The 27,732-nt window shown below is 28.3% G+C and overlaps 1 protein-coding gene and 1 long non-coding RNA gene across 4 annotated transcripts; both read right to left on the bottom strand.

Annotated features, from left to right (window-relative positions):
• Positions 1 to 508: 508 nt before the first annotated feature.
• On the bottom strand, positions 509 to 11,588 carry LOC135927906 (cleavage and polyadenylation specificity factor subunit 4-like). 3 transcript variants are annotated; one of them, XM_065464159.1, is made up of 10 exons: positions 11,436 to 11,588; positions 11,296 to 11,378; positions 11,127 to 11,250; positions 9,039 to 9,134; positions 8,840 to 8,933; positions 4,377 to 4,558; positions 3,363 to 3,458; positions 1,509 to 1,633; positions 719 to 858; positions 509 to 677 (listed from the first exon to the last, which is right to left on the bottom strand). In XM_065464159.1, exons 1-9 carry the CDS (start codon positions 11,536 to 11,538, stop codon positions 730 to 732), a joined length of 1,032 nt encoding a protein of 343 aa, XP_065320231.1. In that variant the 5' UTR covers positions 11,539 to 11,588; the 3' UTR covers positions 509 to 677; positions 719 to 729. The 3 variants fall into 3 exon arrangements, with proteins under 3 accessions (XP_065320231.1, XP_065320230.1, XP_065320232.1); XM_065464158.1 differs by having other exon boundaries at positions 509 to 858; XM_065464160.1 differs by lacking the exon at positions 11,296 to 11,378 and having other exon boundaries at positions 509 to 858.
• A 6,297-nt stretch (positions 11,589 to 17,885) lies between these two features.
• LOC135928433 (uncharacterized) lies at positions 17,886 to 19,541 on the bottom strand. Its single transcript, XR_010572325.1, has 3 exons — positions 18,913 to 19,541; positions 18,582 to 18,680; positions 17,886 to 18,476 (listed from the first exon to the last, which is right to left on the bottom strand). It is a non-coding gene; the product is annotated as an uncharacterized LOC135928433 (long non-coding RNA).
• Between the last annotated feature and the right edge of the window lie 8,191 nt (positions 19,542 to 27,732).

Below are 27,732 nucleotides of genomic sequence, written 5' to 3'. Positions count from 1 at the left end.
AAATTGTCAAAAAAATATTGTACGTATTTCAGTCTATAACATATTTATATTAAATAAACAAATTCAATATAGACCATAAACTTAAAATTTACCAATACCCCTCCCTATAATTTACATTTTACTTAATCGGGTACGGGCTTTTCTCTCTCTTCTTATTTCCCGTAGGCGTTTAAGCAAGTGGTTTCGCCTCTTGCGCGCACAGGTAACTGCAGCCTGCCCAAGAACTGTGGATGGGCTCATCTCATAGGTTACCCCCAAATTTCTTAACCCAATTAGATGGGATGAGATAGTCCAAGCGTAGCTCTGCTGTTTCATATAGCGATAAAGGGTAATTGCGCTTATTATGACGTATGACGTATAACTTTAAAAAAATCATTGCCGACATAAATAAATATTAAGCATCACCATAATGTAAAAATATAATCCCAACCTTTTTTTATTTTACAAAATAGTTTATTTTCAAATGTATATAAAAAAATATATAATATATATATATACATAGGTTTTGTCAAAATATTTTAATATTATAAATTTCATTCAATCATTTATCAAAATATACAACTATAATATTTAAGGTGATTGAAAGATAAACGCGCGAGAAAATATATGTATGGTTATAAAACGAGGAACTTTTGAAAAGCAGCTGTGTTATCGAAGAGATCTGACTGGTCATTTGACTAAATATGATTATTATAAGATAATGTATTATAAAAAAAACTTTTCTGAGAGCTAACTAATGTTAAGTAAACTAGTATTTATTAGATTTGTATTAGTGACATAGCTGGAGTCTTGGGAGTTTTGTAGGTAAGATACATTCGTCTTAGGGCATCTATTAGCGAAGTGACCCTTTTCTCCACACTAAAAAATAAATTATATTTGCATTGTGAAAAGTAACTAATTTTCAAATGTTTTTATCCTATACCCAAAACATATAATAATACTTACCTAGATTGATGATTCATTCATTAAAATGTATTTTGAAGCGTCGTTGAAATACAGATGAGCTAGTGTCATGTTATTTTAGTTTTCCGTATAATTTTTTTAGATTATAAAATAAAAATGATTTTTTTTAAATAAAAAAAATTGAAAAAATGTAAATTGTTTATACGGGAAAACTAAAATGGCCTGCCACCAGCTGATTTGTATTGATACACCATTCTAAATAAATTAATCGCCAATTTAGGTATTATTAATATGTCATTGCTTATATCAAATATTTTAGCTTAATCAAAAGATATCAGATTAAAAGTTTAAGTAAAGGTTTGAGAGATATGATTTAGGATTTAAAAATGATTTTTAATTAAAATTATATAATATCTGAATTTTATTGTAAATTAAGACTCCTATTCAAAAAAAAGAAGATAGATTTCATAAATTTTCAATGGAGTTTTAAAATATAAAATTTAAATTATATATGATAAATTTTTTTAAAGGATTCTAAAGAAAGATAATATTTTAGAAAAACTATTACTGATTTAATTAAACTAATGTTATAAATGGAATATTACTCTATAGCAGACGACATCCTCTAAGTTTCTTCTTTCGGCGTGGAAGTGATGTGTACCTCGTGGTATGAAATGACGTATATCGTCTCCTTTTAAAGATGGCATGTATGAGGTTATTTTGGCTTCGCCTTTTGGTAATATGATAAAAAGTATAAATATTATATAAACTAACTAGAGTCAAAAAGAAAAACTGCCTTTAAAAATCTTTATGACTTTTGTTTTCAAATAAAAATTCTAAAATTTGGTAAAAAATAACTCAAGAATTTTTTTAAAAAATCAGATGGTGTTTAGATCTTTTTCAAAATTTTCATCAATAAGCTGTAACACAAAATATTTAGATTGTACAACAAATCTGATTATAAAACGATTAACACCCAATAAAATCAGACGATAATTAAAATCATCATTATCCGTTTTTTTCGTTTCTTTTTATTAAAAATAGTAATTGATAATTTAACAACGAAAATTTAAAATAAAAATAAAGATATAGGGTGATGGATCTGATTTAAAAACATGACTTAAATTATTAAATCAGTAAAGAGTGTCCGCAATTCAGCACCCAAGTTTGATTTGTGAATTCTCTAGGAAAATGGTGGAATAAACCTGCAGTTCCCAGAGTTTTTCAAGCAACCTCAAGATACCGAATCCATATTCCGAAAACAAGGAAGTGGTAGTATATCTGCCAAGACGGATAGGAAAATTTTCTATGCTGAATATTCCTTATTCTCAAATAAAAATCATGGTAGTCACCAATCTCGAAGAATTTGGTTCTAAACATGTAGTCATATCATGTAGAAAGTTTTCAACATATTCAGAACCTTATAAGAGTTAAAATCATATAAGACTTTGGAAAAAGGACTTTAACCAATGCGTCCTCCGATTGGCTCTTATAAGTTCTCGTATAACAATGGCTAACAGAACTTTCTTCCACTAATCTAACGCCAGTTTGATTTTTTTTTTTGAGAAATTAAGGGTTAATTTAGCAAATTTTTCTTTAAATTCGCCTAAAGATTCAAAATGATGTCGTCTATTTTTATAAATTAATAATTCAGTTTTGCACAAGAAAATCCAGTGTAATTATATGAGGAAAGTTAGGGAGGTATTAAGAAAATTCAATTAAATCTATAATTAACAGACAAAAATTCCTGTGTGGATATAGCTCTATAACGCTGGGAAAAGGGGGGGATTTTTTTCTTCTAATGATGCAGAAGCGTTTTGTCGATTTTCTTAAATCCGCAAAGAGGAATTGGTCTGGGCGTTTACTGAAAAAACATTAATTAGATAAAAAATTTAATAACCGTCTTTTAGAATATAATACAAATAACACAAAGAAGAAAGTATAATAAATTTCCTGGATTAGAAAGAATATCTAGAATTTTCGATATTTGCATTTAAAAAAATTATTCAAACATAGATATAAGCTCATTCTTCTTTTCATTATTATAATGAAGCGATAAATTAAAAATATCACCATTGTTTTTTTTAAATATTATATGTGATATTTTTTTTATCGCACATAACAAAATATATATTTTGATTCAGATTCGTTTATTTTCAGAGAAAAAATTGGACGTCGATATTTAAGATGAGGCATCAGTCTGGTACTAGATATAGATACAATATCCGATATCTTTAACATTTATGAAATTATTTATATATAGATAAAATGGTTCAAACACTAAAGGATGTCGAAATCTTATAAATAAGTCAAAAGTTTATCATAAATGACATTATTTATGTCCTCGTTCTCACCTTAAAATATTAAACCAAAAAAAAATATTGGATTATATGAATATTTTATCCATCATATTTTGATAAAAAAACAGTATTTTAATTACGCAAAAACTAAAACGAAACCTTTGAGCTTGGGGCAATGTGATAGCTTGTGACCTAATTCACCGCAATAGTGGCAAGTTATCATTCCTCGCCCCCTAATTGGTTGAAATGTTGTCCCTAAAAATAAATTATTTAATTAAAAACAATAATCTAAAAAAAAATCCATCATTCAGGAAATAAAATATTTGAAGGGGGAATTTTGGAAATTAAACTTAGTGAAAATTGATGAAAATGAGAATGACACTAGAACCCCTGCAAGTCGACCTACTCGGTTCGATTCTAAAGAAAAATTTAAAAATCAAGTCAGACCTGGCTTAAAAAAAATTAGAATTTATCTGCAACTCGGCATTCAAAGTTGACGCAAATTCGTGGCGAGATATACAAAAATGAATGTAAAAATATTATTTTTATATCAAATTTTGTATATTATGCCATAAATTCGCGCTAAATGTGAATGCAGGGTAACGCTGCATTTATACCAAGCATGATTTGCTCTAACGTTGCTAAATTAACCATTAACGAAATCAGAGCTGATTCGCCACAGCTATACCTTTTAATGTATATACGTATAAAGCAGCTGTCGCAATTTCATCATTTCTTTCTGTATTTATAAAATTATACCTATTGATTTGTTTTTGTAAATTATGCAGCAAATAATTTCGCAATGCTTAGGCAAATCGCGATTACTATAAATGAGGCGTAAATGAACAAAGCGACATGATTTACTTAATTTTATTTAAAAAAAATGCGTTTAATTTTTTTAAATAAAAATTTTGGGACAAGTTCGAACTCAAAAATTATAAATTTAGAGGCCGGAGCTATCCTCCAAAAAATTGAAATAGATCTAAATGCAGGGGGTTTCCAGGAATATCTATAATAGACAATGTATATTCTTATTTGCATTTTTTAAATTTAAAGTGAAATATTTTTCGGTCAAAGTTTACCAAAAGTAGTAAAAAAAATTAATGAACATTATTTTCCAACTAGGATGTGATTACGTGCTATGGATGGTAATATATATTATTGTTAAAATACCTGAAATAGTATGCACGCGGTCACCATAACCATGATGGAAAATGGGAGGCGGAGCGGAGGGAAAAGAGTAACCAGGTAAGGTGGCAGCAGACATGGCGGAAGGATACGGAAAATTAAGATGGTGATGAAAGTGGGGTGCGCAAGGACCTTCGGTAGAGGGATGTGGTGCATCAAAACTCGCGCTGATTTGTGTATATAAATATATAAAAGATGAATCGTTGATAAATTGGTATTGATTGAAATCTTGAAATCAGTGATTATTTTGAATAAAATTTATAACTAAAATCAATTTTTTTGACTGTATTGTAAATCTTTTAAAAAATATATTTTGCATATAAGCTTTAATTAATTTAATAAATATTATATAAACTATTTAAAAACTATATAATATTTATATTATAAAAAATATATTCCTCTAAATAAACAAATACAAATTAGAAAAACGAAAAGAAAATAAAGAAGGAAAAATAGATATAAGAAAGATCTTTGGAAAGAAGACTACTGTTGAAGTTTATGTAATTCGTTTTAAGAATCGCTATGGCGAGTATATGTCTTAAGTAGAAGTCTTTTCGGGGATCGCCAGAGAACTTGCAAATATGAAATTCTAAATCTTTGAAGAAGGATAAGGCAAGTTTAGCGAAGGAGGTGAATTGGAATAAAAATATGATCTTCTGAAATTTCGGAATATTCGAAAATTTTGAGTTGTTCATTTTGAATTTAGTCATAGTTAGATGGGGTTAAAGGATCTATACTAAAATACTCCTTAACAAAAAATTGGCCCAGTTTCCATGAGATCAAAGGGATTCAGCCACTGGGATATCGCCGACATGCGCCTTCCATGACAAGATAGCGTCATCTAAGGAAAAGTCGTTTTTTAAGGTGTGAAAATTGATAATAGGTTTAGAAATAGATTGCTCGAAATAATGATAGTGAGAGCAAGATAGGCGTTAGATCTTGGTGGGTAATGAAGCCTAAGCCTGCCCGAGTAGTTTATTTCGAAAATTCCTGAATAGATCTATTACCCCAACCAGCCACTCATATGAGCAAAAATAACAGCTCAAAATTACCAACGGAAAATCATGTCTTTACTTCTATACATCTTTATTGTCTGGCGATCTTGGAAAAGCGTCTTCATAAGACAGAGACTGGCAATAGAAATCCTTAAAGCGAATTATATAAGCTTCAACGGCGCAGTTTCTATCCAAAGAGATTTCTAGAATTATTCTTTTTTTCAGTTTCTTCTCGTTTTATGCTATATTTATCTTAATTTTTTTTACAATAAATATGGATATGGGCCATTCCATGTCAAATCGAACATGATTTGGCTGATTCCTTTTAGAATTATTAAATATCGTTGGAATTATTTAGATCGGTAAAAAAAATAAGATAGCCATTTATTTTAGCTAGATAGCACACCTGAATTTCGAAATACAGGATTTCTAAGTTGCGAAATATGGTGATTTTGGCGCCTATAAATTTTTTAAATTGCTCTTATGTCAAAAACTATTAAAGGTAAGAATAAAATAAATATATCATTTCGTATGAAAAAAAAACTTTCAAAGTTCTATCGAAAGAAGAAGAAAATTGGCGGCAATTCGAGTCTAATTTCAGCTTTTCGTTTATTTTTAGCAATAAATAGAGTTAGAATAGATGGCTCTAAGAAATTACAGATTATGGTTAAAAATTCGTTGCTAACTTACCAATAATAGGCTATTTTCGCTTTTTATACTAAAATATTTCGAATATCCATAAAATGTTCGAATTAAACTGAGGAGCAGTGGGGGCAGAATGCACCTTAGACATTTTAATAATAATAAAGTTTTCAATAATAAATGTCTTTCGTATAAATTTTTCATTATTTATTTTTATTAATTATATAAAAATACAGATAATCAAATTCATTCCATAATTTAAATTATATTTAAAACTAAATATAGTTAAAGATAAAATTAATTATATATTAAAGAAAATAAATTTAAAAGATAAATAGCTTTTTTTAATTGTCTCATTATGAGTTGAAGGACTGACTGACATATTCAAAATTTGTACTTATGTATCCACAAATAGTAGGTCGGGGAGGTGCATGCATAATTGAGGATGCAAAAAATTACAGCACCTCCTCTTTTTCGAATTTTCATTCACCATTTACCGGCATAGATATATATTATATATCCATTTATTTTTCCATAAATAAGATTCGCAATAATATTCGAATGAAATGTTACGTTTAATATTTACGATTCTGTTAAATTAGAATAAAATTTAACTTCAATTTTATTGAGAAATTACAGGAGTGAAGCAGAGGACTAAATACTTTTGGAATAAATGAACGAAGCGATTCCGATATTATTACGCAACTTAAGTCATTTAAATTATTAAGTGTATTGTAATAAATCACAAAAGGATTAATGGTAACTTGCGGTTTATTCAGTAAAATTTTTGTATCTCATCTTGAACCACAAGGGAATAATTTTCAGAAAAAACTGCCTGAACGATATATTCTCTTTCATTTAAATTCATTTTAATAGAATTCATGCCTTATATAATTTTTGAGATATAAGCCATTTAAAAATTTTACAGGTGAGAAAATCATCTTGGGAACTTGGTGTGCTAGCAAGCTAAAATAAACAGATTTCTTATTTTTTAACCTATCTAAATAATTCCCGCAATTTATAACAATTTTAAAAGGTTTTGGCTGGAAAGGGCCTTTTTTGATCTATTTGACATGGAGTCCAGTTCGAAATATTTTGATATAGTATAAATATCCTGTTATTGGTAAATTAGCAAAAAAACCATAATTTTATATAGCGCCATATATTTTATAAAATGAAATTTCAATTTTTGGTAAAAAAAAAAGAAGCATATTCCGGAAGAGATAGCGTCAATATGGATTTTCCCACATCTTACATATTTTTATAAAAGGTGTCTAAATAAAAAGCATTTCGGAAACTAACTCCCCTATTGCTTAAAAACGCGCGTAGAGCAGTAAACTGAAATAGGCGCCAATTTTTATTTAATTCTTTCGATAGACCTTTAGATTTTTTTGCCATTTAAAAATTTTACATTTGCGAAACTAGTAATTTATCGCCACCCTTGAGATCCTGTATCTTGGAAACCAGGTGAGCCAATGAGCTAAAATAAACTGCTTTCTTATTAATTTTTTACCGGTCCTAATAATTCCATCAATTTTTAATATTTTAAAAATGGTATGCCGTAAATGGGCATATTATTTTATCGAGGAATGACCCAAAAATTATAAATTAATTAGCGAAGCGATAATTAGTAGGAAATGATATATAGTTAGCCGAGCAATATTTCCACCCGTGCTCTAAATAGATTCACCTTCGCTATTGATTAATATTAGTATTGATTTTAATTATTATTCGTAAAAGTACAACTTAGAGAATCATTGTTTTAAATTACCAGTCAGCATTATTTAAGTTTTGATTTTCATTATTTTTGATTTCAAAAAATAAAAATAATTTTCCATAGTGTTTTATCCTGATATTTTATGTTTTGATATAATAAACACCTTTAAAGGAAGATACGAAAAAAACCTCTATAATTATTTCAATTTGCTGTAGTTTAAATAAATTCTGATATTAAATATTTTAATAAGAAAAAGATTAATTGATCGCAGTTTATGCTGTGTCTAAAACTTGAAGAAAAGTAGCTCACCCACATTTTTTCTATCAATTTTTAGAAATTCTAGTTTTTTTAAATTTGTTTTAAAATTTGTGAAAGGCTTTATACAAAAATATTAATTTTAAAATAGTGTTGTTAAAAGGCTAGATTTGAGCCGATTTTCAAAAATGGCTAACTCAATATTTTAGCCAAAAAAATATTGTCTAAGCCTCGAGATTCGCTAATAGATGTCCAACCCTTTGTGCCACCTATGAGCAAAATCTTAAGGCTTGCATAATATTTTTTCTGAATAAAACATTGTTAGCCGTTTTTAAAAATCGGCTCAAAATGAGCCTTTTAACAACGTTAATATATAATAGTTAAATAATGTTTATAAGATTCTTAGGCATCGCTAGCCGATTTTGGGCAAGGTTCACAAAAAAAATAAAACGAGTAATTATGCTGCCTTATCTTCTTTCTTCAAAATGAGTTTACCTTTTACTGTTATTAGAGAACGTTGTTGTTGTTATTCCATTATAAAACAGGATGTTATCCGCTTGAACCCATTAAAATTTATTGTATGAATGTGTGATTGGGAAATAATATTCATATTTTTATTATTCAAATGTAAAAAAAATGATTATTTTATTAGGAATTATGCAATAAAATATTTAAATATATTTATTAAATATTGGTGGCGAGCTTATCGATGCAGCTCAAATCAATCGGTGGCGGGGGCAACGTGAACCTGTGATACACAGGTCCAATTATAGTTAATTTTTCTAAACTTTATTTAGCTTATATAATCGATAATTATTTATCAAAACAAATCATTTTACTGCATAAATTTGCATTCTCTTCCTTCAGGACAGAACCCATTGAGATAACTTTGACACATTACCTTTCTAATATGGCGATTTTTGCAATTTGGACCTATATTATATAATGGCGATATTTATAACTGGTTCATAAAAGATGGCTAATAATATTTGCATTTAAAAATTTCTATTTTTTGCAGTTATTTATTATATAAATTACCATGTCGGCAGAACCCACGATCATACCATTGACAGTCTTTAATCTTAGATTCTGGATCTATATGCAGGAAAGGGCATTCTTTATTATTACAAGCATCTTTTAATATTGAAAATATTTATATTTATATATATTTAAAAATAGAAATAAGAAATAAATGATAAAATATTATAGCTAATAAAAGAAATGTAGAATAATATCATCTTACCTAAAACTTAAATTAGGGCTTTACTGATCCACTAATTTTTCACCAATCTGATATTTAGGTTAATTTAAATTAGATTTAAAAAAAAGACAATTTCTATGCAAAAAAAATTATAACTGTAAACTAGAGACAAAAATACCGTCTGACTGAGGTGATTAGAGATCTGCAAATGATGGCCCAGCCCATACCTGGCATGAGCCGAGTTTATTTTTTAAAAATAATTTTGGTTCAGGCTGGGTCGGGCCTAATATTTTTTTAAAAAATTTTGGGCAGGTCTTCTTATATATAACATCATTACATTTTGTCAAATAAATTGATATATTTCTAAAATCTTGAAAGAAACAAGGTGCTAATATTTTATATTTGTAGAATATTTTTTTTAAATCAATAAAAATCAAATTTTATATTTAAATAAAGATCCAGGAGGACAAATAATTTTTATTTTTATTCCAGGACAGGTTCTTAGGGAAAATTTTTATAAAAATCATTCAGGATTGGCTGTCTTCGCGAACATCAGGTTAATTAACAATAGAGTTAATTTTGTTGACATGATTTATTTTTATTTTTTAGAAAAATTTTAGCCCGATGCAGATCATTAAGGTGATATTTGGTGCATTATCATGAATGATTGATTTTTTTTTATTTTTAGGAAATTATGCATAATATAAAATATATCATTTGAATAAAACAACCAAAAAAATGATAATATTGTATTTATACAAATTTTTTTTAAAAATCAGCTAAGTATGAACTTTTTTGAATGGGTAAATAATGGACTAAATCCATTCCAATATTTATATTGACATAAATCAAATTTAAATTTAGCTTGTTCTACTCAAAAAAAATACAAATTGTATTTTTTATCTTATTTTTTTATAATTATTAGTAAACAAATTGTCAATTAGAATAAATAATGTGCTGCCATGATGATTATAGTATTTATTGTTATAATATAAGAAAAATTAAATCAACCCATAATTGTGTCAATACCTTTTTGGCTAATAAAAAATACTCAAGTGAAGAGTTTCAGCTCAATACCCATGATACTTATATTTATTTTAAATAGTGTTTTAAGAAAAGGAATCTAGCCCAGTTGGAAATTATTAATATCTATATATTGAAATTGGTTTTAAATATGTATAAGAAAAGTAATTAATCATACTCAACATCGGTTATATAATCAAACCAAAATCTGGGGGGGGGGGGGGAGAATGGGGCAAACAGTGGTCAAAACTAACTTTCTCACCAAAAATGCATGTGCATAAAATTAAAAGATGTAAATATTAAAATGTAAATCATATTAGTTAGGTTCTGAAAAAATTTTATTTATGAAAAAATCAGTCAAAATTTATAAGAACATAAGGAAAAATAGTGACAAAACTTATAATGTAAAACATATAAATTTGTAAACATTCATTTGGAATATAATTAAACAATTAATATAGTAGATTAACTAATAAATAAAAATATACTTTTTTCTAAAATAATTTAGTAAATAATTACCTAGCATATATAAATGTATTATTTTTAAATAAATAGCAAGAATAGAGCCAATTTTAACTGCTCAAAACAGATAAAATTTGTAGTTTGAAATATAAAAAATTCATTTTAATAATTTAACAATAAAAATAATTAAAAAATAACCACTATTTACAAAGGAAAGATCTATAAAGTGTTAGAAACAAGGAATGTTTTGCTGATTTACTTTTACATTATTAAAAAAAAATAATTTAATGGACTTAAAGAGGGGCTAATTTAATATTAAAATTGTATGGAGCTTCTTACATGTTATCCTAATAAAGAAGAATGGTAAAATAAAGAATTTTATAAAAATTTGTTATATTCACCAAAAACTCTGAATAATATATTCAAATCATAAATTATACTGTATTTTGAGAAGAAATAACATTCTGGCATTTTTGTCATATCATATTCATGCAAAAACTCACAATCATCACCTTTTTTGCACAATCCTCTGAGCCAATGTTTGCAAACAACATTTTTGTCACCCTTATTTAAATATATTTTAGGAATTATATAAAACTTAGTATAAACTTTGATGTGACGAAATGGACATAATTGACCTAATTTGCATAAGCCTGTATCACGAAAATTTATGCATACTGCAGATCCAGACTCTCACAGAGAAATATATGATTTTCGATAATACTAATAGCATAAAAATTAAAATTTACTGTCCATTCCAATAAAGGGTAAAGGTAGGCACCACATTTGGGTGTCAAGAGCTTCTTCAACATCGAAATGTAGATGATTTACATTCGCTATGAGTTCTTGCATTTTTGAATGCAATGGATAGCTCCTAGAGACCTTAAGCTCTATCTACTTATAATTTTAGGGAATGTCAATGCAAATTGTTTTATATGAGAATAAAAATAAAATAATGATAAATAGTTTTACATTGTATTGTATAATATTATATGTGAATGCATAGTTATTATAGGATGTTGAGGGGTTTTAGATATATATTTTTTATATATTAAATTTTTATATATTATATTACATTCTTTATCTGAAATCGAAGTATTACATTTTGTATAATTAACTAATAAGGTTAAATAAAATGAATAAAAATAATATAAGGTTATTTAGGTTTTTCAAATATTAAATGTGAATAATAAAATATGATTATTATATAAAATCCTAGTTAAGAGAAAATAATTTTAAGTTAAACATCAATTGTTAAATTCAATTTGAATAATAAAACAAAATAGTAAGAAATTTGGCAAAATTGTAAACCTTAAAAAATTTTTGTTAACCAGCTTTACCAAAATATATTGTATAATAGTAGAGTGGAGTTATATTTATTTGGCGAAAAATAATTATTGTTGTTCTATAATAAAAAAAATCAGAAGTAAATTGTTATAATGTATATACAAATTCATGTGCATATCATTTGGCGACTCAAAAGGAGTGAGTGAATATAAAAATAAAATATAAGATGGTTAAAAATAAATAAGCCATTCAGTATTGCATGAATTCATTCTAGAAAACCTTGAGTATTAATTCTAACAAAATATCTTTGCTAGCTATAAAGGAACTTAATTATTCCAAAAATGGAGGCTATAGCTTATATAAATATATAAATTGGACTACATGTTATTTTTTTTGTTATCAAATAAACTTTTTATAAAAATTATATTAATTATAATTAATTCGATAACAACCATAAAAATACATTATAAAAATCCTCATCCCATTTCATAATCCCTAGAAATCATTCTCAAAATTTCTTCTATCTCCAAAACCATATGATATGGATTCATTTTGTCTGTCAATTCAAGTGTTCAGTAGCTAATAAATACATCTTTCCTCCCACCTCCTTTATCCAGTCCAAAATATACTCGCTGAATCGCCAACCTTGGATGGTGACAATGGCATTAAACTTAGAACGGTTCTTAAGGATCCCGTTATCACTTGGACGGCATCGCGGTCAAGACAACGAATTCTTCACCCGCCATTGTCACCAATAGTATCCACGTAGACAGTCCACGAGGTGTTAAACGTTGAAAGGCCCATGATCAAATCGCTTAAACCACCATATGGTCAAACCAACCCCAACCAATATTGATCACACAAACCTCCTTATTATCAATAACTGAATAGTCATCATACTTGTCCTTTCGATGGGCCTCATCGATGGACTATCCCCTTTTAACATAAATCTTCTGGGCAACTACCCACAAGTATCTTCGATGGACAACATCGATTCTATTTATCTTGAAAACTATGGTTACTACGTTTATCAAGATATTCAAACTTTATGTTTATAATACCTAATTAGCCAGATTCTTTTATCAGTAACCATTTTCCCAATGTTCAAATTAATCAGGATCTTTTATCAGTAACATTTTTCCCAATGCCTTATTTATCCAGCTTATATTATTAGTAACCTTTGTCCAAATATTCAAATTGGCTCGGTTCTTTTATCATTAACCTTTTTTCCTATCGAAATTATCTAAGATCTATAATTATAATCTATAAACCAAATTACCATGTAAATGTCATCATATTATCTATGTTTTCATATTTTAAGAATTAAAGTGAATATTGTGAATAGAAATATCATCATTAAAATCATACTTTATTGATAAATTACATTTTGTGCCACTTATTTTCAATTCACCGTCCTTTATATATCATCTAAAATAATATTTAAAAAAACCAATCGCTTTGCTTTACAATGTTTATTATTTTAAAATTAGTGTTAATAAAGCAAAACTAAGTTAATATGTATTATAATAATGTAAGAAGAAAGAAACGATAATAAAATTTGTTCATAAGTAATGCGTTACTTTATATTAAAATTAAAGATTTTTTTAAAATATTATTATTTATTTTCGTTTTTATCGAAACGTGGTTAAATTAAGATTATTATTTAAGTTATTTATTGTCGTGTTTATTTCAACTATATCCCCAAATTAATTATCACAAATTGTCCATAATCTTAAAATCATATTTAAATAAATTCCACTTTTGTCATGCCAGATGGCTCTTCATTTTCTTAAATATTTTCCATAATTAATAAAATCCCGAATCATTATCCTTTAATCTTATAATTATTTAATTCATTCTTCATTTGTACCAAATACTATTTCTTATTTTATTATTTTCTTCCATTTGTCAATTCATTCATCACCCTATTTGTCTTTGTCAGCAATTATTATAATTCATTCAATATCAGAACCATTACATAATCATAATTCATTCATTTAAGAAATTCATAAAATTCTTATATTTTAGTTTTTAGCATTTCATTTTGAATCCAGTTATCTGGCAGATTTAAATCAGAAGTATTTTCATTATTTGTAGCCATTTATATGACTGTATTTTGAATGGAGGTAAAGATTATAAGAGATATAGATTTTCATTTTCCCAACTGATAAATCTTTAAAATTTTTAGTTTAAATATATAATGAGGGCTGCCCATTATTTCAAAAATCATAGCGGATTTAATATTTTAAATTTGTGCTTATTCTCAATCAATGATTTAACTACTGATAAGGTTGAAGAGATCGGGAGTAGTTGTTGTCTTGTACTTTATATTTGCAAACTTAGTTTCCTACTTATCTCCTTTTTTTAATATTAAATTCCTATTTTTACCTAGAACAGCATTCTACTATAAACGATTTTTGATATAAAATTATTATAAAACTTCTTCCCTTGAATTTTGATATATCGGGAAATTTCAGTTTTCCTTTTTTACGTTTGCTTCTATAGTCTTTTCGAAATGCTACGTATTTTATCATTTTTTGGAATTTGTAACATCTCAAGGAAATTTCCATGATTCAGATGCCATTTTCAAGATTGCTAGTGTTTCATGGTGGTCTAATCCTTTCGTAAAATTTTAACATAAAATCTTTATTATCTATCTAAAATATTTGTTATATGGTTATATTATTACGAATCTCTCGACTTTTTTCATTTAGCATTTTAAAGCTAATTGAATTTTATATTTCTATTAATAAGTTATAATATAAAAATGTATATTAATCAAAACTTGACTTTCATTTAAACGTAAACGTTTTCTTTAAGAAAATGAAAAATATACCAATATAATAGCATCTAAATAATAATCCTCAAGAAATGTATTGATATGATAATCTAAATGTAAAATTGGAAAAAATTAAAATTTTAAAATATATGAAAAGAGAAAGTCATAAGTATTAAAAAAATATATGTATATTTTTTCTGATTGCCAATTTTTTCATTTTTTTTACTGATTCGCCTCAAAAATCGAATTTTCTCTCAGCCGCGTGAGCAAATACTGACTAGGTCTTATTGCTATTTCGCCCCTTTACACCATTTCCTATTTTTTTTATTATAATAAAAATGGATAAAACCATTTTTCTAATTTTTTTTTATAAAAAATATATAATTGATCAATAATTTAATTTTTTTTTTCATCAGAAATCGGAAATTGAAAAAAAAAATTGATTTCAAATTAGTGCTCAAATGACATAAGTTTTTTACAAATAATACAATTCAAAAAAAAATAAAAGTTAAATAAGAGAATGTTTAAAAACACATGGTTCATATAAAATCTTCGAACTTTATTTTTTATACGAGCCAGTTAAAAATTCTCTCATGAGCTCATATAAATCCATTGATCTTTATTTTTATTCGAGGTAATGCGTTATTCTGATGAAGGTAAGAATACTCTTTTAGGTCACCAGAGATATTTTATTAAGTAAGAGATATATTATCAAAGTTACCTAATGCGGATATTACAGAGGGAACATAGGATGGTTTAAGCTAAGTCTATCCAGATATTCTCTGGAAGCAAGTCTGTCAGGTTTTGCAAAGAACAATAAAAACATGCGTGCTTTGATTTATTTCAACTTTTTTCTTTATCAAATCTTTCATCTGTTAAGATAACTATCTAGGTTGTCCATAATACTAACGGCCATTTCTTTGTCAATTGTTTCGTTTAGTTTTTGTTTTTGTAGCTTCGTCAACAATATTCTCCGGTAGGAATATAAGATTCAATGTTTTAGTAGAACCTTGACCTTTATGTGATTTCTATCCTCCACCATGATAATAATAAGTCGATTGTCGTCGTTAAATTATTTTAGACTGTCTTGTCGTCGGTAGTAGTTTATTATTGAAATGTATTTTTTATTATTTAACTATTTAACAAAAAAGAATATCAACATAAGCATTTTTCATATAAATTAAGAATTACATATATTTCTTTATCTAAAATAATCTCTCTCTCTCTATATATATATATATATATCTAAAATTAATTCTATTTTTTAATATAACACTATTTACATTATCGCCTTAAACCTTTTATATAAATGGACAAGTTAACGTTTTATAAATAAATAAATTTAAATTGAATAGTTACGAATATGTAACCGCAATTATTTTCTTTATAGATGTATATTATGTTGATTTGATCCATTTATTATGTGATTAAATTTCAAGTCTTACATTTAATAAGTTTTAATAAGACTCAATTATATACCTTTTGAATATGTGCCCTGGGCTCCCCTAAATATTTATCACAACAAACTAACACAACTAATTGACAGTTAAATATGTTTTATTGTGTTTATGTTTAAATAAAACATATTCTTGAAATATATATAAATCCATTATTTTTATATGATTTTTAATTTTAGGATTTTAAATTATATATGCCATCTTAGAAAATATATTTCAACAATTCATCTAGGGCCTACTTTTCCTGACAACTCAATCAATCTAATCAACGGTATTATAAGCGCTATGATGACGCAGATTTTCAAATTTCCCTATAAATTTTTCTGACCTATAAAACCGACAAACATAATTGTGACATAGGAATATACAAAATAATGCTACCTACCCTTATTTAGAGGTCTGCAAATAGCAAGATATTTATGATCCGCCCAGCTTGGTTGGGATTCAGGTTTCACCAGGCCCGCCCATCCAAATTACCACGGCCGCACGGTTTCAATTTTTAAATGGCAGGTTCGGTTTTTAAAATTTAAGAAATATTTCATATGGACACATATGAGAATTTGTTTCATAATTTTATAAAGATCAAGGAGGAAAAGCTTATTTATAAATGATCATGGTAGCAGGTATTTTTTCATTGTAATTATAAGCAAAATAAAAAAATATTATTTTAACAAAATTTGGCTTTAGAATAATTTTTATTTATTCTCTAATAGGTGGAGTTCATCTTTACATATTGCCTATTTTTTTCCCCAGACCAAATAAATTATTTTCAACGTTACCCCATCCACTGGGATTGTAGATCTCTACCCACCATGGACATTAGTGTTGATAACGCGTTTCCTTAGGAATAATTCGGCTTAAAAACCTATGTTAGCTTAATACCTATAAGATTTAGTCGAGCTCTTCCCATCATCAGTTTTCCTTCATCTACATCTTTTAGAAGTTATCCACATATCTTTCTCATTTACATTTTCTAGAAAAATGTCCCCTTTGTTTGAAATAACGCTTGGATTTTATGTCTTTCTCCATTATTTAAACATTTTGCCTGAAGGAATCACTGCATATAATATTTTACCCTATTTATCTAATTTACTATTTCACATGAAAAAGAAATATAAACAAGTTAGAAATTTTTTATCATACATGCAAAAATGTATAAAAAAAATTTTCAAATATGTCAGATATATATTTAATGGAATGTTAGTTCTTAATTAATATTTCGCCTAATTTACTTGAAACTTACAACAAAAATTAATATTGCCCTATTTAAAGAGAATTGATGATTAAAACAACATTTAAATAATATGAAATAATTATTAATTCAATGGAATTACTTAATGGATAGACGGAGAGCATGTGATAAAAAAATAAAGGTAATATAAAAATTGATGACAGTGTTAATTAAATCTATAGTAGGCCAATTTAGCTCTTTAAAAATGAGGTTGCTAGATCGTGCTAAGATTTGATAAGCAAAAAAAATTCATCCATGATAACTATTTCTCCAGAACTAAATCGTTTCTTGTTTAAATATAAAATTATTAGATATAAATTTTTTATTATTAATTATAAAATCACAATAATACAAAAATATAATAACTATTATTGAATATATTATATTTAAAAATGTTAAACCAACGATATTAAAGTTTGAAATATATATATATATTTATGACTGACTTAAATAATAGGACTATAATATATTAAAATATTTTCCTTTAGCCCACCTATTCTAAAAATGAAAAAGGTAAGGTGGATAATAAATTTTGCCAAATGGAATTGATGTTTAAAAAAGGGTGGTTAAGTCAGCGCAACCGCTACTAAAATGGAACTGAGTAATACCAGTTACGATCGGAGTAGTGATGGTTGCAATCGGTGTAGTGGTGGTTGCAATCAGTGTAGTGGTGGTTGCGATCGGAGTAGAGGTAGTTAGGATCGGAATAGTGGTGGTTACGATCGGTGTAGTGGTAGTTACGATCGAGGTAGTGGTGGTTGCGATCGGAGTAGGGGTATTTAGGATCGGGGTAGTGGTGCTTGCGATCGGTGTAGTGGTAGTTACGATAGGGGTAGTGCTGGTTGCGATCGGAGTAGGGGTAGTTAGGATCGGGGTAGTGGTGGTTGCAATCAAGGTAGTTGTTATATATGTTGTATAACAGCGGCATTTAAAATTACTTTTAATCATTCTGCAATTCTGAACTCCTTGATGAAAGATTCTACCAGGCCCGCATCCGAAAATCGGTTTATAAGGAGTAATACAATCTATAAATTTTCTACAAATATAGTATATAGGCTATACATTATATTAGTATATAATATAATATATAGATTAATAAATAGTATTGTTAAATAATTACTTATTAATATTTTAATATTACCCAGATCCTGGAAGACCCCTAAGTCGTTCTCCTCTCCAGTCGCAAATAGTATCGGGAATATATGAACATTCAGCGCCATCTACTATTGCTCTTCATTCCCTATAATTTATATAATAAGTGTATTTTGCTATAGGATCAGAAATAAAATAATTTACCAATATTTCCATTTTTTAAACTAAAAAAAAAATTTTAATAAATAAATAAATTGAATGATAAAATAAATGATATAATATTTCTAAAATTTAATTAAATAAGAAATTCATCACATCTTTATTTTATATAATACAATTCGTAAATAATCGTAAAAATAATATTATTTAATTTTCTTTACCCGATTTCGTTTATCTCCCTTTTCTTTTCCAACATGTGAATTATCCAGATCGTCCCAAAAACCATTTACATCATTTTTCTTCTGGTCTGCAAAATAACCGGTATGTGATTTATCCCAAATTTCACCTTTTCCTTCGTCATATACGTCTAAAGGGCTTGCATCTTTTCCAAAATACCTTTTGTCAAGTTCATTGTAGCCATAATATTCTATTTTAAAAATTTTTTAAAAAATTATTAAGAATATTTTTCTGGGTTTAATTGTTAGTCATAATTTAAAATTGTAACTGGAGTCAGATTCTAGTCGCGCTGGTTTGTTATGACAAATGTCAATCTCAAAAGTAATATGTTGTTCACATTTAAATACGTTTTGAGTTACGATGATCCACCTTAAGGCGGAGTACTCTTTTTGATTTTAATTAACATCACAAGAAGTGGCCTTTTCTCTAAGAAATCGATTGCAAAGAATTAATGATTTAATTAAATGAATTTGTATTAAAATCATATTTCTCTTCGCTTTCAAATCTTCCCCTCTGAGGCGCACTTTAGAGATTACAGATGTATAATATATAAATATCCGACCACGATAAAAATTTTAATATGTGTGACATATACCGAGTGTGCCCAAAAATACCGCTTTTGAAGTCTTCATAACTATAAAACCCGCCCTTTGTTTTTATGAAATTTCGTATTTTATTAAATAATATTCTCAAAATTTTAAAATTAATGTTAACAATTGTTCTGGAGCCTTATGGCCCGATTAAATATTGCCTTTGTGAAAGAAAACACTCCCTGGCATAGTACGTTATACATACATAAATTCTCATAATTAGAAGATTAATAAAATCTGCCCTGTGGCTTTCTAATTCTCTCAATCTAAATACACTAGATTATCATGTGTGAAGCGAATTAATGATTTTAGTATATAAAAATAGGCTACAACCTTTTGAATCTTAGGACTGGAAATATAAATTCGTGAAATATGGCCTGTAAATTTAAAATTGGCGTTCGATCAGTGGAAGAAGAAATAGTCAGCCGTTATAGAAGAAAATGGAAAGCCTATCCAAGATAAGATATATTTCGTTAATTACATGCATACTTAATTTTGATAATTATATTATTTATAAAGATTTCAAAGTATGTTTTCAAAGTTATAGGGACTGAACTGAATGAATTAATTTAACATAAATTTAACTTTATTTTATAAATAAAAACATAACATAATCTTTTTTTATATAAAAAGCAATATTATATAATATAATCCTTTATCAACATTTGTATATTCCTCCAAATTGTACGAAACATAAAACTTAATAATATACTCAGTGGCCCCTACAACGGGGGGAGGGGGGGGGGTCTGAAGCAACTGCTTCAGTAAATTTGAATGGGGGTACTTTTTTTTAAAAAAAAATTTTTTTTAATTAAATATAGAAATATTTTTAGCTTTAAAAAGGTGTGTTTTATGCTGCACTCGATTTAATTATTATGCAGTTTAACGAAAGATTTAATGATGATTCGATGAAATTTTTACATCAAACATCATTTTTTAAGCCAAAGGGAATAGCAGAAAAATCAATTGATATCGAGGATATCTGTGAATTTTACAATTTAAATTCAAGTCAAATTTTCGAAAAATGTTGAAGTTTAGATATATTTACAAGATGGCCGAAATGGGGAATGTAATTATTACTCATGACTAGAGGTTCAAGAATCTAAAGATTTGTCAGATTCTGAGAATTGATTTATTTAATTAAAATATTTTTACCAATACATTATTTAGCTTCTTCTGATGATGATGATAATTCAGGGACTTACGATTCAGATTGGAAAATCTATTCATTTATTTTCCTTTATCGTCTACTTTAAAATTTTTCTGCTTTCCCTAATTTAGGAATTTTATATAAATATTTATTAACCATTCCTACAACCTCATGTACTGCCGAAAGAGTCATGAGTAAAATTAAATTAATTAAAATAAGACTTCGTAGTACCATGAAAGATTCATTTCTCAATAATTTAACCAATGGAAATTTTTTTTAAAATAATTAAATATTGATGAAATCATAAATTCTTTCGCTTTCTCTTCCCCTAATTTATCTAAATTATTAATTTAAAAATAATATTTATAAAGTATATAGCAATAAAAATTATTTTTGAAATTTATGGGTGTCATAAAATAATTATCATTTTTTCGGAGGGGGGGGGTACTTTTCAAGGGGTATTCTGCTTCATTCTCTCAGAAAATGTAGGGGACACTGAATATACTCCTAAAATTATGAATAAAACAAAATCAGAAAAATTAAAATAATCCACACAAAGTAAAACATAAAACTAACATAATAAAAATCTATTACAAAAGTATGTTTCTGTTTTGTATTATAATACAAGCTTTAATAAAATGCGAAATTAATTAGGGCGTAACGCGTAACTAGTCTTTACAATCTCAGGGGGCTCAAAATATTTTTTTTAAATTTATTTTCGAAATAACTTTTTTTTAGTAGTATAAATAAAATTTAAAATTTTAAGGGGGCTAGAGCCCCTGCGCACCCCCCTCCCCTGTAACGCTCTGAGATTAAATTTCAAACTAGACGCGTTTTAGAGCTATAAATTTTTAAAACCAACGATTCCAGCCATCCTGTATATTAATTAAAAATAACAACGAACACGGTAAATAATGGTAAATAATAGAAATTCTTGTTTAAAAAAATACCAGCTTTCGGCAATAGTCCAACACACAATGGGAATCTATCTAACCCGTTATTTTAAATTTTTTTGTTGAATTAGCCATTTTTTTGTCGAATTTAGCCATTTTTGATCTCAATTTTCGACCAATGTTTAGAGCTACCCGGTATATTAAAATATTAAATGAAACGAAAGGATATGATTCTTATCAGCATAAATCTGATTGTACATATACCATGTTACGAAAAGTAATTGTATTTATTTACGTATGATTAAATAGACGATACCAGTATAGAAAAGATAGTAAAAAAATATAGAGATCCTAGAAACATTAAATGGCAAATCATCAATAAATTAAATATAAAATACTAATAAATTAATATTATCAATATAGCAAGCAAAAACCAGTGTTATGAACAAAAAACGATTAATCATAGTTTTTATTTATAAAAAAGTTAAATATAAAATGGTGCTTGCCTATAAAAAAATGATATAATTCATACAATAATTTGAAAGATAGTTTAAAAACCAATTAATTTCCAAAGAATATCAAATTAAAATTGGAACTAAATTAGATATAATTCAAAGAAATAAAATTTACCCTAATAATATATCATAGTAATTTTTCAAATATTTTTTTAAAATGAAATTTTTGATGAAATAATGTTAGAAAATACCCTAGATACTTACCATTGAAACTGAGAATGACGCACAAATGATATTTTAAAATTATTTTAATTGTCAATATTTATGTGTTCTAAGATATTTTGTATTCAAATTTTAGTCATAGGATTTAATTTTTTTTTTTTTTTTTTTATATTTATTAAATTGATAAATCGCCGGGGTGGCCTAATGGGTAAGATGTAGGCTTGGAAACACGAGCATGAACAAGGACGCGGGTTCAATCCTCTTCGATGACTGATGTGTAAAGACATATGGTATGATGAATTTCGGAGCTTAGAGATGACACCCCGGTCACCGACAGGCCTGGACAGCCGGGTGCTAAGGATACCTGTCCAATAAACAAAATGAAGGACACAAATGAAAATATGAATATGAAAGCTAGGGCGTTCCCTCCATGCGACGCGCAGGGTGTAGACCTCCATCCTGTGAAAAATAAAGTAAAGGTCAAAGCAAAGAAGACAAGACTGGCAAGTTTGAATATTGGGACGCTTAAAGGTAAGACGAGAGAATTGGCATCAATGTTGAACAGGAGAAAAGTTGATATAGCGTGCATACAAGAGACGAAATGGAAAGGACAGAAGACTTTGATGATTGGAGATGGGTATAAATTGTACTATAATGGACTTGTTAGCAATAGGAACGGTGTCGGCATCATCCTCAGTCAAGATCTAACCTCCTCAGTTGTAGAAGTCAACAGGATCTCTGATAGACTAATGAAGATAAAACTCTGCATTGGTCAATCAATACTACACATCCTATCAGTATATGCTCCTCAAACGGGTTCCAAGGAAGAAGAGAAAGATGACTTTAGAGCTATCCTTGATGAAGCCGTAATGGAAATCCCTAAGGATGACCTAGTCATAATTGGTGGTGACTTAAATGCGCATGTGGGGAAAGCAAGAGATAGCTACAAAAGGCATCATGGTGGTTTTGGATACGGAGAAAGAAATGATGAAGGAGAGCACGTACTGAAATTTGCGCAAGCCTTCGACCTTGCCTTAACCAACACCTACTATAGGAAAAAAGATAGTCATTTAATAACATATGAAAGTGGTACTAGGAAAACACAGATAGATTACATGCTAATCTCTCGCAGAAGATTAAAAGATGTAATAGACTGCAAAGTCATCCCAGGAGAAGATATCGCCGCGCAACACAAGCTACTAATCATGGATTTACAAATCTCAAATAAATCCACTCAAAATAAGATAAAACTGGAACCATGCATCAAATGGGGCAAATTAAAAACAATGACAGATGCCTTTGCAATCAATGCAAACATTGAAACAATAAATTGCTCACAAGTCAGTGAAAAAATATGGACAGACCTTTCGTCCAGATTAATAGACACTGCAAAATCGACCCTAGGCTTGACAAGAGGAGGCAACAAATCACACAAAGAACTATGGTGGTGGAATCAAGAGGTACAAACCACTATACAGGAGAAAAAAGCCCTTTATAAAATATGGTACAAATCCAAAAATGCAGATGACAAGTCAAGATACAAAAAATCCAAGAGATTAGCTACAAAGGCGGTGGCTATGGCCAAATCTATGGCATACGATGACATGTACGAAGATCTACATACCAAAGAAGGGCAAAATAAAATATACAGTTAGCCAAACAGCGAGAAAAGAACTCTAGGGATATAAACGGAGCTCCGAAAGTAATCAAAAATAAAGATGGGAAATTGATAATAAAGGAAAAAGAAATAATGAATAGATGGAAAGAATATTATCAGGAGCTTCTCAACTTTAATTCCCACATATTGCATCTCGACGAACACTCCCCTTGTCAAAACCTTGTACAACCTATAACAGAACAAGAAATAATCACATGCCTCAAGCATATGAAAAACAACAAAGCTAGGGGTCCAGACGATATTCCAATAGAAAGCCTTAAAGCACTAGGAGATGATGGAATACATCTCCTCACAAATCTGTACAATAAAATACTTGGAAATGAAGAGGTCCCCCAAAAATGGAGGCAGAGCTATCTAGTTCCTATCTTCAAAAATAAAGGGGATCCACACAATTGTCAAAATTACAGGGGCATAAAACTAATGTCACACTGTCTAAAACTATACCAAAAAATAATAGAAAAAAGATTAAGAGATATAATCGAAATAGGAGAGACACAGTTTGGCTTTATGCCTGGAAGATCAACAACCGATGCTATCCATGCAATTAGGCAAATGAGTGAAAAATACAGGGAAAAGAACAAAAAGCTACACATGGTCTTTCTCGATCTAGAAAAGGCCTTCGATAGAATCCCAAGAAAACTTATCTGGTGGGCGCTACGCCACAAAAAAGTTCCCGAAAAATATATAAGAATAATAGAGGATATGTATATGGGACATACAACAATGGTCCCACAACAGGTACTTCAGCAGGCTTCACAATAGCCGAAGGAGTTCATCAAGGGTCGGCTCTCAGCCCACTTCTCTTCATTACAGTAATAGATGTATTAGCACAGTCTATACCTCAAACAGTCCCGTGGAATATGATATTTGCAGATGATATTGTGATACTTGCCGAATCCAAGGATGAAATGAAAGAAAGGTTAGTGAATTGGATAAATATCCTAGAAACGCACGGATTAAAAGTAAATAGAGAAAAGACGGAGTATATGGTGATAGGAGGAGATGAAACGGAGAGTATTGATATAAATGATTGGCAGATATCCGCAATTGAAAGCTGCAAATATTTGGGCTCCACTATACAAACAAACGGCACAATAGAAAAAGAGATAAAGAATAAGATTAATCAAGGGTGGTTAAAGTGGAGATCTTTATCTGGAGTGCTATTTGACAAAAGAATTCCACACAAATTAAAGGGAAAAATTTACAGTTCCATAGTACAACCAACTATTCTATATAGTTCGGAAACATGGCCAACCAAAGAATCAGACGAGAGAAGTCTACAAACTATGGAGATGAGAATGCTGAGGATGATTGCTGGGGTAACAAGAAAGGATAAGGTGCGCAGTACAAGAATACTAAATAGTTTAAAGGTAGTGCCCATTAAGACTAAGTTAATGGTAAACAGACTTAGGTGGTATGGGCACACAATGAGAAGGCCTATGAACTACATAGGAAATAAAGTTGAAAGATTGGAAGTGATGGGCAAACGTAAAAGAGGAAGGCCAAAACTTCAATGGGGCCATAAAGTTAGAGCCAATATAAAGAAGTATAAAATAGATAAAAGAGATTGTACGAATAACATAAAGTGGAGAGAGATGTTGAAGGAGCTTACCACCAGAAAAGGTGAAAGCTAAAGAGAAAAAAAAAAAAATTATTAAATTGATAACGGTGATTTTATTTTTTTCAATGACTTATTATTTTTAAAACAAAATTTATTAAAAAAAACAATATAAGAAAATCTGAGCAAAATACGATAATGTATGAGAGTAGAGAAGCTAAATAACCTGAGTTTTCAACTTCACTCCCTCAGATTTGAAATTTTTACTTACAGTGGCTGAGAGACGGGTCTCTAAAATTCGAAAAAATGGAGCATTTCAGGCAAAATGCACTCCCTTTAATTTTCGATTTCTTTGGATATAATTGTGCTAGAAGCTTCATTTAAATTTTTTGTATATCCTAATGGCAAGCTATTAAAGTTATCTCATTATAAAAATTAAATGCCAAAACCGGAAATAGAAAACTAGAATCGCAAATTTTTTTATTTTCAGCTATAGAGTTAATTAATAAATATATAAAATATCAAGTTGGGCCGATCACAGGTTTAGGCGATATAGCATTTTAATCATTAGTCAATTGTAAAAATTCAAATATTTTGATAAATCATTAATTGTAATATATTCAGAATTAAAACTTTTAAATATTTATTATTTTATGTATTTAAATAATAGATTGAATAAATTGTATGTGGGGAGAGGGGGGGGTTGCTATTGTCAATTTTTATAATATATTTACTGCGTTCCTAATATTCGCATTTTTTTTCTTTTTTTTTAAACAGTATTTGGATAAACATATACGTTGTGAAGGCCTAAGAAATGCACTTATATGGTTGATTGACCAGAATAAATATTAACACTAACAATAAAATTTGTAATATTTGCCGTAAAAATTACATGCCCCCAATTGTATCACATTTCCTTCGACATCCAATGCTGCCATTGAACATCTAAATGATTTATTAACATTAAAGGGTGAGGCATCAATTAAGAAGAAATACTTAAGGGGAAAAAAATATTCTATTTTAAAAAAATTAAAAATCTAAGAAAAAATTAATATTATATTTTCAAAACTTCTTCAGTTATTTATAATATTAACGATAAATGTGAAATGATTAAGCAATTGAAATATAAATTTGAAATAAAACATTCTAGAAATAAAAAAATCAAGATATTTTGTTTTACCAAATTCTTGAACACTAAAAACAAGAAGAACTTTATACGACTGAATTTGGCAAGAATAGCAAAAAAATTGGTCAATGAGGGTTTTCTATCCAACCAAATATTATAAAGGCGAATCCCTGATAAGGACCATTTTATATTAGTAAAGGTTGAAGTGTGACACATTTTATGCAATTATAGGGAATTATATTCTTATTTTAAAGATAATCATATATATAAAAAATTTGCAGAGAGCACAGGGATGCCTTTCTGATCACCTGTTCCGTTTCATACCTCATTTAGAACCTATATTTAGAGAAATATCCTAATAACTTAATATCGCATGTTCGTTCTGGTCAAAGACTTTCTTAGACCTATTTTTTGATTCAGCCTAAACCCGCAGTAACAGGCCATATTTAATGTTTTAAAAAATTCTCAAGTCCGGTTCAATCCCATACTAAGTTTCAAAATCTTTTCCCAAGCCCATATTCCAAATATTTAATTTATTATATTCAATGAAAATAAACAATATTTCATGTATTTAGTCATTCAATTTGTTTGCAATATTGAGATTTATTATTATTAGAAAAAAAATAATTGCAATATTTTTTATTTAAATAAGCTAAATTTAAATGAAAATTTTTTAAACAAAAGCCGATTTAAAATCTTCTTTCAGAAACCTAGGCCTGTAAGAAAATATAATATTAGGGACCTATGAGCCTCGGACTTTACAAGCTTATGAAAGTTTCTGGTCTAGTTTCGTATAAATCTCGATTTTTTTAAAAAAAATATCAAGAATTTAAACCAATATTACCTAAGCCTATCCTTCTAAAAAAGAGTTAAACCTTTATGCTATCTTTTGGGAAAATCTAAAGATACATGATATTTTTTGACAAAAATGAGATTTTTAACAGCACTAGTTGGGCCATCGCGATTTAAGCCTTTTTTTATGCACAAGAACGATTACGCATATCCATCGTATTGGAATGTCGTCATACCATCCACCATGAGTTTCTGCTTCAAAAAATGTTAATAAGCCTTCGAAAGTGGTACTCATAAACTAATTATGGGTTTTAACAGCATAACTCTTATCTCTCAATTA

Source organism: Gordionus sp. m RMFG-2023, chromosome 4, assembly GCF_954871325.1.
Source record: "Gordionus sp. m RMFG-2023 chromosome 4, tfGorSpeb1-WG-v2, whole genome shotgun sequence".
Taxonomy (NCBI): Eukaryota; Metazoa; Nematomorpha; class Gordioida; order Chordodea; family Parachordodidae; genus Gordionus; species Gordionus sp. m RMFG-2023.
This window is presented reverse-complemented; position numbering and strand designations above follow the sequence as displayed.

Excerpts from the sequence above, each read along its gene's own strand:
- LOC135927906 (XM_065464158.1), bottom strand. The coding sequence starts at position 11,538 with ATGCAAGAACTCATAGCGAATGTAAATCATCTACATTTCGATGTTGAA. Across the intron at positions 11,251-11,295 it reads GTCCATTTCGTCACATCAAA|GGTGACAAAAATGTTGTTTG; the intron begins GTTTATACTAAG and ends TATTTAAATAAG. Across the intron at positions 1,634-3,362 it reads ACATTGCCCCAAGCTCAAAG|GCGAAGCCAAAATAACCTCA; the intron begins GTTTCGTTTTAG and ends TATTACCAAAAG.